The 19055-nt window shown below is 34.4% G+C and overlaps 1 protein-coding gene across 2 annotated transcripts in view; it reads right to left on the bottom strand.

Moving 5' to 3' along the window:
* Nucleotides 1-19055, bottom strand: part of Unc13c (unc-13 homolog C) — a 562417-nt gene that overhangs the window by 284535 nt on the left and 258827 nt on the right. For both annotated transcript variants that reach the window (XM_027925904.2, XM_071607322.1), the window contains 3 exons: nucleotides 18242-18398; nucleotides 7071-7139; nucleotides 5320-5409 (listed from right to left, as the gene is read on the bottom strand). In XM_027925904.2, coding sequence (XP_027781705.2) covers nucleotides 5320-5409; nucleotides 7071-7139; nucleotides 18242-18398 — 316 coding nt within the window. The remainder of the gene's footprint in view (nucleotides 1-5319; nucleotides 5410-7070; nucleotides 7140-18241; nucleotides 18399-19055) is intronic.

The following is a 19055-nucleotide window of genomic DNA, read 5'->3' as shown; positions in this document are numbered from 1 at the left end:
ACACCTAACTTTCATCAGTGGACAGATTCAGAGAGAAAATCAACACAAAATCATCAGAATTGAGCTATACAATAGATCAAATGGAACTAACAGACATTTATAGAACATTTCATCTAATAGTTACAGAATACACACTCTTCTCATCACTACATGTACCATTTTCTATAAGACAAATACAAAGCAATAAGACAACTCTTAATAAGTGTTTTAAAATCAAAATTTTTATACACATTCTCTGATCACAAGGGAATTAACTAGAATTCAACGAAAAAGAAATTTTACTAATTGTACAAGTACAATTTTTCACAGCACACAATTAAAGACACAATGAGTCACCAAAGAAATTAGAAGGGAAATTAAAAATGTTTTAAACAAATGAAAATTTATATATAACGTTACAAAGATTTATGGAATACAGCAAAAATTGCTAACGGAGAAATTTTCAGCAGTAAACACATACATCAAATACAAAACAGAAGGATGTCAAACAAACAACCTAGCAATGGATATCAAGAGGATAGCAAATAAAAACAAGTCAAACTCCAAATTAATAGAAGGAAAGAAAGTACAAAGATCTGAGCAGAAGTAAACAAAATACTCTAGAAGACACAGATCAATGAAAGAGTTGTTTTTCAGAAAAAGATAAACAAAATGAACAAACTTTACCTAGGTTAATGAAGAAGAAAAAGAAAAACAATAAAATAAAACTAGAGATGAAAAAAGGACATTCCATATACCACAGTAATACAAAGAGCCATTAGGGAGTATTATGAACATGTATAAGCCAACACTTGAAAACTTAGAAGAAATGGATAAATTTCAAGACACATATAACCTATCAAAATGGAAACACAAAGAAACAGACAAACTGAATGGACTACTAACTAGTAATGAGACTGAGTTAGTAGTAGAAAGTCTCTCAACAAAGAAAAGCCTAGAACCAGATGGCTTCACTGCTAAGTCCTACAAAACTTTTTAAAAAGAACTAACACCAAAGCTTCTCAAAGTTTTCCAAAAAATTAAACGGAAGGGAATTCTTCAAAACTTCATCTACATGGTCAGCATTATTCTGTACTAAACCCAAAGAGATACAATAAAAGAAAAAACTACAGACCCACCTCCCAAGTAGCATAAATGCAAAAATTCTCAACAAAATAACAGCACACAGAATCCAACAACACATCAGAAAGGTCATTCATCATGATCAAGTGGGATTTGTCCTAGGGATGCAAGGCTGATTAAACATATACAGATCAGTAAATATATTACATTACACCAACAGAATGAAGGATACAAACTTATGATCATCTCAACAGATGCTAAAAAGTATTGAATAAATTTCTGAATTCCTTCATGGATGAAACTCTGAACACATTAGATATAGAAGGAAGATACTTATTTATGATAAAAGCTATGCATGAGAAGTACACACTCTGATATTGAGTGGGGAAAAGATGAATGAGTTTTCTCTAAGATATGGAATAAGATGAGGAGGTCCAATATATCTGCATATGACTAGAAATTTGAGCCAGAGCAATTAGGGAATAAAAATGGGGAAAAAAAAGCTTATAAATAGGAAGGGAGGAAGTCACGATGTTCTTTTTGCAGATGTCTAAATACAAAAAACCTAAAGATTCCACAAAAAGACAGTTGGAACTGATAAGTTAATTCAATAAAATTGCAGGATCAAAATAATCATAAAAATATCAGTAGACTTTTTTTTAATCAATAATGAAATTGTTGAGAAAAAAATTATAAAAGCAATCCATTCACAAAAATATAAAATACATAGTAATAAATTTAACCAAGAAAGTAAAAGAACTCTACAGCTACAATGACAAAACACTGATAAAATAAATTTAAGACACAAAAAACATGCAAAGGCTTCCTGTTTTAATAAATTGGAAGAAATAATATTATTAAAATTTTCATATCATCCAATGCAATTTCTAGATTTGATGCAATCCTCCTAAAATATCAAGAAGTCTTCACAGAACAAGAAAATAAACTCCAAAATTCATATGGATGCACAACCCCACCACCACCACCAAAGTCACACCCTCTAAGCAAAAAGAACAGAGCTGGAGACATCACAATACCTGGATCTCAAGATATATGACAGGGATAAAGCAACCAAGACAGCATAGTATTGACATGAAAATAGATACACATACCAATGGAAGAGAATAGAGTAACAGAAATAAATCCACACACAACCAACTCACTCTTATCAAGGGCATCAAAAACATTCACTAGAGAAAGGACAGCCTCTTCAATAAGTGGTGCTGGGAAAACTGAATACCATAGAAAAATGAAACATGTGAAGCAGGTGATTCTAATCTTATGGTACTTGGCAAATGAGAGAGAACAAACATGTAGAGACCAGAAGAATCAGCAACTGAAATACAAGTGAAGTCAAACAAGATGGGTGTCTTGAAAATCTAGAGAGAAGAGGATGTCTTGGAAGAAAAAGTGGACAAAATGTGGCAACTTGCTGAACATTGTAAGCTGAGAATTCATAACTGACAACTAGAGTTAGTAAAGTGTTGGCCTTTGGTGACTTTCTAAAAAATTTTTGATGAAGAGATAGGATAAAAGTCTTATTGTATTGAGTTAAAAACATGAGGCTGAATTTGAAATTTTAATATTGTTAAAAATATCAGCCCAGGGCTGGGGTTGTGGCTCAGTGGCAGAGTGCTTGCTTAGCATTAATAATATGTGTGAGACACTGGGTTCTATCCCAGCATTGCATAAAACAAAATAAAGGTATTGTGCCCATCTACAACTAAAAATAGTTTTAAAAATATCAAACTTCTTTAGATTGATCTGTAAATTTAATGCAATATCAGAAAAAATCTCAGCAAAAAATAAAATCACCTAAACGATTTTGAAAGTGAAGAAAAAAGTGAAGGATTCACACTTTATGATTTTAAGATTTGCTATAAAGCTACAGAAATCAAGACAGTATGGTGGTGGTGGAACTTGGAATCTGATCTATTCTGAACAATATAAAGTTCAGAAAAAGATTCAAAAACACATGGTCATTTTTAAAAATTTTATGATAGTACAAAAGCAATTTAATGGAGAGTAGAAAATTATTTCAATAAATGACATTGGAGCTATTAAAATATAAATATCCAAAATTTTATCCTCACATTTTATGTTAATTTATTTTTTCTAAAATAAAAATTTTAGAAGCAGCATAGGAAAAACTCTCTGATTTTGATTTCTCCAAGAAATGACGCTCAACATTGTTCATTTTAAAGAGAAATTTAGGGCTATAATACAATGTGATTTTACTCTTATAAGAAAAAATAGGTGATCAATAAATAAATGATTTAAGAAAGTACTAAAAGCTTCTCTAGAAGATGGAGAACAGATGGAACTATCATACTTTTTGACTGGGGATTTTACCCAAGAAAAGTGAAAACTTATGTTTACACCATAAACTTGAACATGAATATTTATGACAGTTCTTTTTAATAACCTCAAACTGGAAACAACCCAAATGTCTATCAATTAGTGACTATACAAACAGTGCATACATAATAAAGCAGGGCATACATAACAAAGAATTACCACTCAACAACAAGAAAGAGTGAACTGTTGATACACTCAGCAATGTGGATGGATCTCCAATATGTTATGCTACCTAGTGTATGATGTTCTGGAAACAGCAAACCTAGTCAGAGAACATCACTGGTTGCCAGGTAGTAGAAAGTGTTGACTATAAAGAGGCAGCACAAAAGAATTTTATAGGCTCCTGGAACTGTTCTGTATCTTATCATGATAGGTATACAACTATGCATTTGTCATATTAATGTAATCATACAACAAAAGTTAGTTTATTAGCTATAATGAGGGAAAATATGAAGGGATGAGAGCAAATTTTTACAAGATAATGCAGGGAAAGAAAATGTGTAAATTGCTATTTTGAGAAGTTTTGCTATCAAAGGAAAACAGGAACTGTGGTAGTAGCTATAGAAGAAAGTGAAGTCAAGCAGTATTTTGAAGACGGAGAAATTAACAGCATGTTTGGTAATGGAAATACTCAGTAGAGAAGAGAAAATTTATAATTCAGGAGATTCGGAAGGATTGCTGCACCAATGCTGCTAATACATAGAGGAGATGAAACAATTCCAAAGGTGGAAGAGACAGCCATTTGTCAGATAATGGATGGATCATCGATGGTAATAAAAAGGAAGGATGAATATACAGAAACAGGAAGTAGCAAGATGGAATAGGTGGTGGGCTTATGTGCTAGGATGCTCCCTTCATTTTGTTCCTCTCTTTTTCAGTGATGTAAGAAACAATCATCAGCTGCTGGTGAGGGTGTGGGAGGAAAACTGACAGGTTTAGGACACGATGTATTCTAACACTGAAAGGCTTGTGACCAAAGCACTGTGGATGCACAGCACTGTGTTGGTACTCTTCAACCCTCACTCCCATTTCCTCACCCCTCAATTCAGTGGCAGGTATTGCGTGTCAATCTGAGTCAACTTTCCCACTGACCCTTAACTGGCTTTCAATATCATCCTCTACACACTGCTCCAACAGCTACTGCCAGTGGATCAGAATGGACATCAGTCACTCAATATAGCCTGATTGTAAGTCAATTGAACTTAAAAGAATATAAATGACCACTATTACAGTATGCTTTTGTTTTCTGTCTCTTCCAAAATGCCATTTTTAGTGCTTTAAGTGGAAAAAAAAATCATGGACAACGTCCATCCAGGAGGCTTCTGAGTAACCATCACAATGCTGTCTCTCAGAGTAAAAATATTTAGCCCACAGCCTAGCAAACTATTTTTGGAAAGCCTAAGTTAAATTGCTGGGCAAAATTATGATTGCAATATCTTGCTAGTAAAGCAGAGGAGATATGTCTGAAAAGAAATGCCTGGATAGTTTGATGGATTAGGTGATCAAATATATTTCAACATATATATTGCCACGGCTAAAAACAGAAGTTGCCACATTGGGGTAAACAAGAGTCAGTTACTCTCTTGCAGTGAAAAGTCAGAAAAACATTTGAGTTAAAATTAAAACAAATGAATTCCCTTTCCATTTAACAATCTTTGGAGTTTTTTCTACTAGAGAGCTTTGTTTAAAATAAGTTTAACTTAAGACTAAATTTGAACCAAATGGATAAGCATATGTTGTGTCTAGAATAATCCCTTCTTAAATTACACCTCACACTGGAAGATTCATTTAGCTCAGACTTAATTGCTGATGTTGAACTGTACTAATCAAGAGAATTTACCAGGGAATATATGTGTTCTTATGTCACACCAAGACACTGACAGAAATAAAATGAGATACCTTCATCCTGAAAAAGGTGATGCTTGTCAGCAGGTCAACAGTTGATTTCAAGTCTTGTAGTCTTTCACTATTGCTGGCAGGAAAGTTTTCCTGGAGAAATAGAAAACAGAAAAGAGTAAAGTTGCCAGCATTAAACCTCCATTGGGAAAATAAACTAAAACTAGCTTACTGTGAAAGAAAATGGGAAGTAAATTGCATAAAAATTTAAAAAGATCCCTGAAGTATTCTCAAAATATTTTTATCATACAATGTTGTGGAAAATGGAAGATGTGGAAATAATTTATTCTTCATATTAGAAAGCCATATCCTTTTATTTATACTCACAATTCAATAAAAAAAGTACAAAACAATATCCTTATGGCAATGTTATTATGTCAATCCTTGCTCATAAAATTATTATGCTACTAAAAGAAGAGAGATTGATATATATTTGAAAATCTTCTCATTATTTTCTAAATATAGGTACATTTTTGCAAAAATACTTTGAGCACTGTACATCTAATATATTTTTATCACAAAGAAACTTTTAAAAGTTTAAGGAATAAGACTGTATTGTATAGTCTCTCTTTTAAAAAACCTAAATATCATTTAAAAAAGTTAAAATAAAGTTTTAGTGAAGTTTGGTGAGAAGTATCATTAAAAACACAGATGTTCAGAATTTTGAAGTAAAAGAGATATACATGCATGAAAATGTTTAGAGAAAGAGTTTATTTAAACATTGAGTAAATTTTCATCTTGCTCTCAGACTGGCTGTCTAAAGAGCCACAGGAAAACCTCAACTAACTTCCAGATTTTACTCATGAACTTAAGTACAGCTGGCATGTGTAAAGGATGGTTGAATGGGGGTAGTCCCAAGGCCCTTCTTGCCCCCAAATATCTTTTTTAATGGCTGTCATGGTAATTCTTTTCACATCATTTCATCCCAAGTTCCAACATGAACTATGAGCTTGATAGAATTTGGTTTGTATAATTTCTATAAATATACAATTAAGAACACTGTCAGTAAGAGATTAATTAAAAATGGATGCAGAAGAGAAGCATGTGTGTAAATATGAAAAGAAGATTTAGGATAAATTGTTAGAGAAGGCAAGATGGTAAAGCATTTGCCTAGCATATACAAAGTATTGATAATGATCCCTAGCCGTACTCACACACAAACAAAAATAATATATGAGGTACAAGAACATCTATAGTTGTTACTTTATTTTTGAAACTGTAATTTGTAACTTAATTTTGTAAGGCATTTTAAAACTAAAATTGTGTGTGTGTTTATATGCATGTGTGTATCCATTTCACCTAGAAGTAGAATAATAGAATTGTTGACAATGAACTCTGGACAGTGTTGAACAAGTACACTGATCCAGGAAGACAGAATTGAGCAATAAATTCCAACAGATATCTCAGACTTTGGGGAAATATCAAGCAAACCATCTCAGTAACAAGGAGTGAATTTTCAAATATGAGGACTGGGCCATACTCATAAGTTAGCATATCTGATATTTAGTTTGAAAATTATACAATGAAAGCTGCACATACATACAGAGTATTATGATTGCTGTAGGTTTAAGTGGGGCAAAGCATCTAAAGCACCTTTCCAAATAAAGAAAATCTGTAGGTTACTTCGAGTGTGATGACCCCTGAAATCAAAATGTTTTACTTTTCTTTTACACATGGATAAATTTACAATATGGCAAGAATTCATTTGGAACAAATACCACTGTTTACCTTTAGGGAAATAATTTTGTACATACCCTATATTTTGACAGGTCAATCCTTAGAGAGTTATGCAACTGGTCCAGTAGTTTTATGAATTTTTCCCTCTGTGCCAAGAAAACACAAAATAGTAGAATGGAAATAAATGGTCACTCTAAATGTTCTTGCAATAATTCTATGCAAGGTATTTTTCCCTTTTGGTAGAAAGGAAGGATCAAAGTCTTGTCCAAGACCTCAGAGCTAGTATGTAGCATTGCAGTGATTTGAACAAAAGTTTCTTTCACATCAAATCCATGCTCTTCCCTAAAAATCACACTGCCTTCTCTAATGAATGAAAGAAAAAAGAAAGTAAATGTTCTAACAAAAGCATCTAGAGAGCTGTGTTCCATACAAAGAGCTCATACAAATGAATTGCAGCTATATTTCTCTATATGTAATGACTCACAGCAATATAATGTGTCAGCAAGAGAAAACACAATCCACCCCCATTCTACTCCAGTACACCATTTCGGCCCTCCAGAAAACGAATTAGATTTCCAAACTTCTCCTGCCTATGAAACGGGGAACAGCTGTTGTTTTGTGTTAAAAACAGTTTCAAAACCCATTTTCTTTTTGGAAGCAAATACAGACTTAATCTGAAAGATCAATTACTTTTAAAGGATGTTTATGATTTAGTGCTAAAAGTAGTATAAAAATTAAGCCTGCAAGATTGCTGCTGCCAACTTTCAATGCAGTATCATTGTTGTACTGTCCTCTTGCTATAAGTACTTGAAGACTAAGAATAAAGAGTATAAGATTGAAATTGTGTGAATTAAAGACAAACAGGGAAAAACATTAAAGTCAAACAGATACCCTATAGGTTGACCCTCCAGTATTCTAGTTTTTTAATTGAAACTAAAAATCCATGGGTGGGGGATTGAGAGAAAAGTTCTCTGCACACATTAATACTCTGTAGACACTAAATTTCATTTTGTAAGATATGAAGAAAAATGGGATATTTTCCAAGTAGTTTTACACAGAAGGTGGGTTAATAGGATATAGAACTCTTATTCCTTGATGTTACTGACATTAATGGAGTGGACTATTAACAGGAGGTGATGAATTATTCCTTAATTGAAACTTCATTTTTCTGAGTTAAGTGCCTTTATGAGATTCACACATCTCTGAACAAAATTGGAACATGCCTCTGTGCTAATAACCATAGAGAACACAAAGAAGCTGGAGGGATAAACTTTGCCTTTCAGAGTTTACAATCTCCCTAGGAAGGTTAAAACTCTCTCACCCAACAAGGTACCAGAAATATATGGATGAGTTAAATGTCTGGAATTTTTCTTTTCCACTCTCCACCATACCTTGCCAGAGGAGTGGGCAACTTATGTTACCCTTTGTTAACTCCCCAGCTTCCATCCATGTGGGCAAGTTGCTCTCCATCAAAATGAAAAAAAAAAAAAAAAAAGAAAGAAAGAGCCACAACAATAATCTGTTAGGACTAAATAAAGTTAATCATTCAGATGAATATAAAAGTCAGTCTGATTCATGTCATGTCTTGGATGCTTTACCTGACCTCTGTGATTGGCACAAATCATCCAGACAGCTGAGTAACTCTGATCAACCATGCCATGACCCAAATCACTGACCCTGTTATGCCCACTGGGGCCAACTGCTCTGGCTGGATGCCCAGTATCCACTCTTCCATGGTTCCTTATAATAGAGCCTCATGTGCCTAGTTAGAAATGCTTATCTTCCCAGATCTTTTTTCTTCCAGGCATGGCCATGAAGCCATGTTTTTGGGCAATGAGCTATATATTATATAATATATATCTTATAAAACGGGAAGGACTCAATTCTGATTTAAAAAGATCCTAAAAGAATTCTTGGCAGATAGTTTGTTTTATTAGTGTTTGCTATGGAAATACTTGTTTAATAGAGCTTTCAGGCTTTTTTTCCTTTTGCCCTTTGTGAATCTTCCTTTTTCTCACCTTCAATTCAAACAGACGGCAGAGTCTATCATGCCTAAAAGGTGAAAAACTAAACAAATGGTAAGAATGGTAAGGCTTTAAGCTACAAGGACCTCCCACCCTGCCCTAGTCCCTTTTACCCACCCTTATTAAAAATTATAGTCCTGAGCAGCTGTACTAATCCTGAATTCCTTACCTCTGGACTTCAGTTATATTGGAGGGGCGGGGGAGTGGAGTATTTAGCTAAGTTCATTTGCTTTTCTGTTTTATGCAGTTGAACAAAATTCTGACTGATACAGATCTCTCATTTTGTCTCCCCACCTAGGTCTTCAGGGCCCAGCTGGAAAATTTACATTCAAGGAAAACTGAAAGCTGTGGAGAAGACTGCTGGGCTTGTTGTCAAAGAATTCCAAACAATATCAGATGATATGAAATTAAAAGTGTGGTGCTGATTGAATTTTCAAAGAGATTCTTTAACAGCAGGGACAGCTTGAGATGTAATTTTATTTACCATATTTCTATTTAACTAGAGTGAGATTGCCTTTGCACGAACAGAGGAGGCCTACTGTCTGCATGGCATGATTTGAGGAGTAAAGAAGACTGAGTGATTAAAACATGTTTCCCCTGAGGGACATGTCACCATATTGGAAACTGTCACATTATTCAGTTCTTTGTATTAGGTAGAGGCCACATATGTCTAGTAGGAGGCAAATCAATTATAATACTAAGTATTATCAGTTATCAAAAATGTATGTTTTATTTGCTGATCAGACTAAGTAGGCCAGGGGTCAGCAAACTGTCTACAAAAGGCTAGAAAGAAAATGTTTTTTTTTTTACTTTGGGGACTGTCATAATTATGTTACTGAAAGCTCGGTCCTTGTACTGGATGCCAATTCATGCCAATTTAATAATGAGGGCACAGTTTTGAGAAAAAGCAAAATGAAGGTTTATTGCTTTGCTAGCAAAGGAGAAACACAGGGTTTCCAGTCCCAGAGGCTGTGGTTCTGTCAGTAAGGAAAACAGAGGGCTTTTAAAGAAGCTATTCAAAGGCCTCATTCCAGGTGTGCCATGGCAGGGGCTCCCAGGTGCACTCTGAGGGTATGCTGAAATTCACTCATGCAAGAGAGATAGTCACTTCCTAGATCTTCTAGAGACATCTCCTTCCTGTGTAGAGCAGATAATGCAAGGTAATCTTGTTCTCAGCCCCCAGATTAGAGAACAGGGGGAAGAGAGAGAAGAAGAAAAAAAAATGTCCCTTTTAAAATAAGCAGTAAGGGCTATATTCAAAAGGTAACATGGACCCCTGTTAAAATAACTCAGCCCCGATACTGCAAGATAAGCTGCTATAGAAAATACATAAATAAGTGGGTATGATACTTTATTCATGACACTAAAATGGAAATTTTATATAATGTTCACATGTCACCAAATAATAATAATCTTTTGATTTTTTTTTCAATATTTAAAGATGTAAACACCATTATTATTTAATGGGCCACACAAAGCCACCGGATTGGGCTCATGGACAGAAGTAATAAGATCTCTAACCCTACTGATTATAACAAAAGTCTCATATGAACCAAGAAAAGCAAATCTCTTCATTCACATCAGGTGCAAAAAAGATAGCACCTAGGAATACTTATAGACCTTTAAAATTTTTTTGCAAGATTTATATGGAAAATGGCTTTTAAAATTCCGAGGAACACAAATGATTTGAATATATGGAAAAAGTAACGTGCTTTTGGACAGGAAGATTCAATATCAGAAAGATGTCAATTTGTTGATCAATTCTGTCATCATTAATTTAAATAAAATTGTACAAAGAATGAGGCCAAAACTGTGTATAAAAACTGGATGGATATAATAAACTACCAATAATGGTAGATTTTGACCTGAGGAAAGACAGTTGCTACTGGGCAAAATGCTCAGGAAATTTTCCCCAGGCTCCTGGGAACTGTAGAAAGAAAAGCTCTAGAAAGGAAGAGGTATGAAAACCTCTGCACTACGACAACTTCTCCCTTCACCATCTTTCTCTCTGTCTTTCTCCAACAACAGGGGTTTACTGAGGCAGAAATCAATGATGCTCAAGCTCTGAGCCCTCACCTGCTTCAGTGTCCCTGGGAAAATTCCTACCCATTTTATTCATCAGATCTTAGGTTTTTGTGAAATTTTTAGGAATAAGTTAAAACAGTATTCTTTGATTAGCAAATTTTAACATTTTTTTTTCTGGATCATACCAAAAATAAACTCATCACAAAGAGACATATTTCAAATAGAAGTCATTCATGGGCTATTTTGATAAATTTTGATAATTCAATTAATGTTGATCATATGAACATAGTGGAAATTGTTTGCATTTCTTGCTGAGTTGAGATTAACACTGATATCAACAGATACTTCAAAATGATTAAATGGCACTACAAGGATGTTTGAAATTTCAAACTAATTAGTAAATTTCATCAATTCAATGTGTTTAGAGTTCCTTCACAGGAAAACCTGAAATCACTAACATGTTACCATTCACTCACTTAAGGGTCCCCTCAGCTTGGCTAGACTTTGCATAGGCTTCTTCTTAAATCTAGGCCCTGATCAACCTCTTCTTAGAGAATCTTCTTTGGAAAACTTGTAAGTATATGTTCCTTCTTTGTCCCTTTGATATGTAAACCTTTTTAAAAAGCCTCTTATAAACTTTTTTAATCCATGAATATCTTTCTGAAAGAATAGCAGCCATCTCTTTGAAATGTAATCATCAAGGAGTGAGCACTCCTATTCTCCTTGTCTCCTTGGGAGGGTATGATCCTAACATTGATGCACGTGCATTAACAAACACAAAGGCTCATCATGAAAAATCTATCAAGTCTCTCACCTCAGAGCCTGAAGAATATCCCCTCTAACTTGTTCCATCCCTTAAAACCCTCCCACCTTTGTTTCAGTGGAGTTGATACAGACTGAGGTCTGGTCTCTCACTTCTATTGCAACTGCCTTGAATAAAGTCATCCTTACCTGTTTGATTTTGTTGTGGGCTGTTTTTCTTTAACATCATGTATAAAAAAATATAATAATGTTTTCCCAAATTTGAGAAAAGGCATTGAAATGCCTGTGTCATTATCAATGAATGGTGAAGCTAAAACAAATTTTTCTAAGCTATCAATCTTTTTATCAACTCTGCTAGATACAAGACTGAATTATATTTCTTTTCTTTCTGTACAAGTTCTTAGAACTTTTGTCATATGTAAAAATGATAAAGAAAAATGGATACCCCCAAACGATAGAAAAATTTAAAAAAAGAGGTATATCAGGAAGTTAATGAAAACATTATGTTGTTTTCTTACATTTTGTAATTTCTTATAGTGTTTGCCCTAAATACTAATTTTAACCAAAATTTCCAATGGAAAGTTTACATTCTTCCTAAAGAACATCCTCTCAAACTGTAGAAGGGTCAGGCAACACTGCCTCTACCCACACTAATCCTTCGGCAAGTCACAAAAAAACCATGTGTTCCAAAATGTTTCCCATAACCATTCTCTCTTTTGCAACACCACATTTTCCCTGTAAACTATTTTCTAGATTCAGCAGCACATTGCCATGTTAGGACTAGCACATCATCCCTCTCCCTAACTTCCATTTAGTCCTCCTGTGTTCAATTCCAAAGAGTGTTTACTCATTCCTCTTTACTGCGCTGTGGTTCCTCATGGCTGAAACACTATATGTCATTCTCTCTCACACTTTACCATTAGTTTGTCATAATTACCTTAGTTTCTACCTGTTGGATGCATGTGCATTGTCAACTCTATTTAGGAAGCAAGTCTGAGATGGGGACCCACTGCCTACAATTTGGCTTATTTTTTGCTACTAAGTCAAGTTATGGAGACTTTTGTTTTCCAGTCTTTTGTCACCAGCTTTGTGGTTTTGAAAAGATGGTTGCATTGACAATTAGAGGCAGTCTTCTGGTTCCCTACATTTCTGTTAGTAAGTGTGTCTTGAAAAAAAAATTACAGTGTATCTTGAAAATCAGGTTCATTGTGATATTCTGAATACTCTGCAAATTACTATGGAGCGACCCTCCTGCAGTCCTTCATATGATATTTTAAACATCTAATTCTCTTTGTTAAATTCTTTTCTACTTACTTTGGCTAGGATGCCTTCTATTACTACAACTGAACCCTGTCTCATACATATCCTATTTTCTCTACAGAGTGATCACTCTCAATTAGAAATTTTATATGATTATATCTTATATCTTAAGAATAAAGACCACTCTAGTGAGCAGTAAAGTCCTCAATAATCTGATGCCAATTCAATAACAAAACTTCCTATTTAACTTCCATCTCTTACTCTATCTGTCTTACTCAATAGGTAGGCTGCATCCTACACTTTTTTGAACTTATTTTGTGTTTCTAGTTCTACTGGTCTACTCAAATAAATTCCTAAGAATATGGTAACTACATCTTTGATTTTGAAAATACTATCCATCATTCCTCTGTTATGCTTCTCTGAGTTCCTGGAGAGAATCAGTCATCTGTTCCTCTTTAATCTCAAAGCATTTGTGAGTACTGCATAAACTCCTTTGAGACTTATTACATTTTGAGAGAGATTTATGGTTGTTTTTACCTGTTTATATGATTACCTTATTAGAATATAAGCCCCGAAGAGTAAACATTTGTCTTTCAGTATTTCTATTACCTGCTATAGTAGTGTTCATGAAGTACCACATAAATGTGCCTTGAAAGAATAAATGGACATAGAAAGAACATGTATAATACAAGTAAATACTTATTAGCATATTTGTATTGGCTTAGTACTGGCTATGTCAAAGAGAGAGTATACACTCAGGGAAAAAACAGAACTAGATAAACATTAATTTTATTATTTTTTATGATTTATATAATAACTCACTAAAAATATTTCCTAAGGATATCTGAAAAATTAAAATATTGATGAACCATCACCACCTCAAGGAATTTTCTCCCTTTCCAACCTGTGATCTACCCAGGAGTTTCTTTCATGCCCATGAAAACATTTTCTCCAATAACATTCTTTGATCACTGTTTTGAGTAATCTCAAAACAGTATTTATACTCAATAGTGTGTGGGTGAACTGGTTTTCTGAAAGCCAAAGGCTTTGATTTTATCATTTGTCAATTTCTATGCTGTAAACATTCTCAATTTCAATGATACCTGTATTTAACAGCCAGTTTTCAACATTCCTGAAGACTGAGCAGTCAGTTCTTATGGGCAGGTATGGCCCAGTGGCATACCATTCTTCACATTCACTTTTCAACAATTCAACTTGTTTGCAGAAATAATACTTGGACTCCAGATTTCCCCTTTGAAATGTTAACTGAAAAGCATGATGTTCCTTCCAAACATACCCCACCCCCTCATGCCTCTCCTGCTTCCACTTACCAAATCTAGACCCTATGGCGAATCGCTTTTCTCCTCACAGCACTGTCTACCTAAGAATTCCTTTACCCTTTGCCTCTCTTCTGCAAAACTTCAGCCTATCCATCAGAATGCTGACAAACTTTGACAAATCCTTGCAACACATGAATTGTTGTGACAACAAATTTGTAGTGCCCAATAGCAAATGCTACCTTTACTACAAAGTCTTCTTCCATGCCTATGAAACATTCCTTTTTGTATTCCCATCAATAGTACACCAAAACTTTTACCTCCCTCCCTCACTTCAGCATCCGCAATATAGCCCTAGTTTTGTAGGTGAGTTTTCCTTGTCCTTGCAGTCAACTACAAGGAAGATTAAAAAATTTGCACTCCTCTATCAAAAGCTTATTGTTCCTTGCAAGGACCCCCATACTATTTCCTCAAATTTTAGAAAAGAGTTCATCCTGTCTTGTTCTAAAGGACAGCCTCTGCCTCTGACCTCTTGACCACTTCCTTATTTCTCCTCTGTGGTATTACCTTACCACTCATTCTCCCTCATGGTAAATGTGAACCATGCTCTAGCTCCTTTTTCCTGGCAGTCCCCAAATATGTCCAAATCTATCTCATTAAAGAATTTAAGAAACCCAACTTTGTCAGAAAGTAGAAACAAAATCTGTTTTTATAAGACAAAAATCTTGTTCTTGCCTAATTTCTCATTTTTCCTTCATTTATAATTTCCTTGGAAGAAAGAATAGTTTTATTTCTTTTCTCTCATTTACGGGCTTTTCACATTATTATAAAATTAACACAAATTCAATAAAGAAAAATTTCAAATTCAAATGTAAAAATGGTTTCAAAACAATACCAACAAAATACCAGTATTAATTCTAACTGATGGATGTATCATTGGCATTGTACACATTTCCTTTCAGTCTAATCCTGGGTATGACTTTAATGTTGGAATTAAATCGTCGAGTTTTGTAGCATTTTTTCCATTTTTTATTATTATATATGGGTATTGTTCAATTACATAAACTCTCCTTATATTTGGGTGAATACATGAATCCTCATTTATACAACTGTTCATCTAAGTCATTCACTCAGCAACCCATGAGACCAGCCTTCAGCATTAACTGCTTTGCCGTGACTTACTTGCTGAATCCAATGCATTCATTTCTTTTCCCAACTTAGTTAAACTACTTAAATTGACAGTTAGCAGTGGCCTCCCCTTTTCCTCAGTTCATCTCCACTGTCATAATGTCACATTTTTGTCATCCCTCTCATCATTCTCTCTAGCCACTTTTCTCAGGAAGCTTTGCTTGCCCTTCCTCTGTACACTCAAGGTTCTGTCCTTTTTCTTTTGTTCTTGAGCATTTTCATCCACACCACAACTTAAATAACATTTATATGCAAAAAGTCTAAATTTCTGAAAGTAATGGATTGCTTAAGGATTTGTTTGTTTCAACAATTATCTTAAGAAAGATTTTTCTACTAGTTTAGTTTAGTCTTTTTTTTTTTTTTCCATAAGACTTAACATGTCTGGGTTACAGCTTTGAGAAAAGTAAAGAAAGGACCACGTGATTGTCACTGGGCCCCAAGTCATGTATTAGCTTCAGTATTGAGGTGGAATAAAAATCTGGGGCTCCAAAGTGGAGGTGGGAGTTACTATATGTAATCTATTTAACTTAGCAAATAGCATTATTTTCAGCATTTAGAGACAAATAAAAATTTACATGCCAAATCACCAATTTATCAAGCTATAGTTTGATCAAAATGTCTTTTTATATCCCTATTCTATAGGAAGTTATTTGATTTACAAAATGAAGTTTGTTATAACTATGTTGTCACTGAAACCTGAAATATACTGAGATCTGCTTTTTCTTCTGTGAGTCAGCATGGAGAAAAAGAGCATGTTATCTAATTTCCCTCCAGGTAGCTTCTATGGCAGGTATTAATCATATCACCACATCTTTTTTTTCTCAGAGGTAAAAAGGCTCAGTGTTCTACATGGTTGGCTCATTCCCCACAATGCACACCAGCAGAATGTCAGAAGCAAAACAATTTCATAACACAAAACGCTTTATGTTATAGGTGAAATCCCAAGACAAAGAGTTCCGTTACCAAAGACGAGGTTTTACAGCAAAAGTGTTCTGTGATCTGGCATTTGGTCATAATACTATTTTGATGAACTGGATGCATTTTGGTCCAGGTCCTACAACAGTCATCTGTCTAACAAAGTTAGCTTGTGGTCTGTTTATATTAGAGGTAGGGCAGGAGGGACAAAATCCTCATACTTTATTTAATTCTTTCACTTTCAAATTTGACACACTAGGTTACCTGTTTTAAATCTTATTTAATTTTTATGTTAAATTTGAGAAACGTGTTAGAGCAAGAACTATTATATTCATTGAGCAGATGGAGAAATTCAGGTTTAGATGAATTGATTTGGTAAATTACAATAAAATGTCAAATTTTATGACTCCTAGCCTGAAAAGTGTTCTCTGGTATTAGTATTTCTGTTGGCTTGTTATTAAATGGCAATACTCTCTTTGATGAAAAGCACAGAACAAGAGTGAACACAGCAGCACATTTTTCCTTCTGATGGGGTTTTCATCTTTCACTTTCTGTGCCTCAGTTGGTTCTACTCTGTGATACATATTCCAAAACTTGATTTCTAACAGCATTATTCAATAAAAATATATTCAGTGAACCAAACTGGAAGTGCAGTGGATATAACAACTATGGTATCTTGGAAATCATTTTCCCATAATGGATCTTAGTTTCCTCTATGAAAACAAAATCAGGAAGTTACTGAAAATATTATGTTTTTTTCTTACATTTTGAAATTTCTTATGGTGTTTGCCCTAAATACTAATTTTAAGAATAATGTGTCTCACAGAACTACTACCAGCACTACTGCCTATCCAGTGGCCCTTGCCAGAAACCCTGGAATCTTACCAGGCACATTTTTATCCCCTTACTGGCTACAGCCCAAAGACATCGAGTACTCTTGATGCTGCTGGTTTTATGCCCTGAAAACCTTAGAATCTGTCCTTTGTTCTCAGACTCCACCAATTCTTAGTTTAGATTCTTACCACCTTATTGGGATTACTCTTAGCTTACATCCTATTTCCAGACTTGTCAATTTTAATTTCTATTACATTCATAAAGAATGAGTTTCAGCAATGGGTGTAACCTAGACTCCTTAGTATTCCTGCATTTCTGCTTTCCATGTGTTGTTGATGCTTTTCAATACTTCAGGCAGACCACTTTAATTAGGTACAGGTAATTCTCTTGGGCTATTTATACAGCTACTATTTTCTTACTTAGAAGACATATCATTGCCTAGCAGTACTAATAGTACCAGTAGGAAGTACAAATGGAGCTTTCCAGGCTCCAGAGAAGGCAGCCAAACTCATACTTACCAGAGAACTGTATCTAAAGATGGTAAATCCTACCTTTGCTTACATGGAAAATTACCTACAGAATTCCAGTATGTTTTTTCTTACAGAATGTATGTTTTCCTCACTGGAAAAGATCATTTCAGATATGGAGATTCAATCTAATGAAGATTCCTATTGACTGTCAAATAAAATTATTTTACTAAAAGTGTTTCAAATGAATCTTGAGCTACAGTCCATTATACTAGAGACATTTCCTAAGTTATCCTTTATGCAATATATTTGAAGAATATTTTGAGTCCACAGTCCCTTTAAAATGTAACTTGCATAGGTTACTTAGAATTTTAAAGTTTAAAGAAATTATACTGGACTGGAGATGCAGCTAAGTGGGAGAGTACTTGCCTATCATGTATGAGGTCCTGGGATTGAGCCCCAGCAGTTGAGAAAAAAAAAAAGAAATAATACTTACACCAAAGTTAGTAGCAGCAAATCGATCTGAGGCGGAAACCTGTACATTTGTTGAAACCGTTGTGTGAGCATAGAAAGCATTTATATTAGCCAACAAGGTGCTCATGACAGCAGGAACACCAGGGCACATGTATTTAGAAGACAGACAGGAAAAGTGCCTGCAAAATGAAAAATTATAAAGTGCTTTCAATACACACTAATTCACATAACAGCATCTCTTCTATTGTCAGCAATTAAATCATTCCTCAACTGTATCTATAAAAAGAAACTCCTACCATGTCTAATTGAAGGAGAAAACAATTTCAAACTTTTGAAAATTTCTCATTCACAAATATGAAGTTGCTTAATCAGAATATGATTTGACACAGGGTTGTGTATGATTCCTTTCAACTCTAAGAATGTTGTGTGTTTACCCCTAAAGTACTTCCAGTGGAATTTAGTACTCCTGGAAAGAAATGCCAAAGAAATCTCTCTCTCACACTTAATGCTCCCCCTTTATTTCAGTTCCTGAAATCCCATATTCCAGCTAAATTTTTCCTTTGTATTTCCCTCTCATTGAAATAGCAAGAGGCCCTCCTCTTACTACACATTGATTTAATTACATATCTGACTTGAGTCTAATCTGTGAGCTTTTCCAGAAAGGCCTATCTTCTATAAGCAGTTCTGTTTTCTAAGCACTTTTTTTTTCAGACAGGAGATAATTAGACAAATAGATGAATAGTGAGAACACAATGAATTATGCCAGCTTTCTGCTTAAAACCCATTTATCTAAAACCCTGAATAATAGTACCATTTATAATCATCAAAAGCATCAA

Source organism: Marmota flaviventris, chromosome 2 (genome assembly GCF_047511675.1).
Source record: "Marmota flaviventris isolate mMarFla1 chromosome 2, mMarFla1.hap1, whole genome shotgun sequence".
NCBI classification, from domain to species: domain Eukaryota; kingdom Metazoa; phylum Chordata; class Mammalia; order Rodentia; family Sciuridae; genus Marmota; species Marmota flaviventris.
The sequence above is the reverse complement of the archived record's forward strand: the minus strand, read 5'-3'. Positions and strand labels throughout refer to the sequence as shown.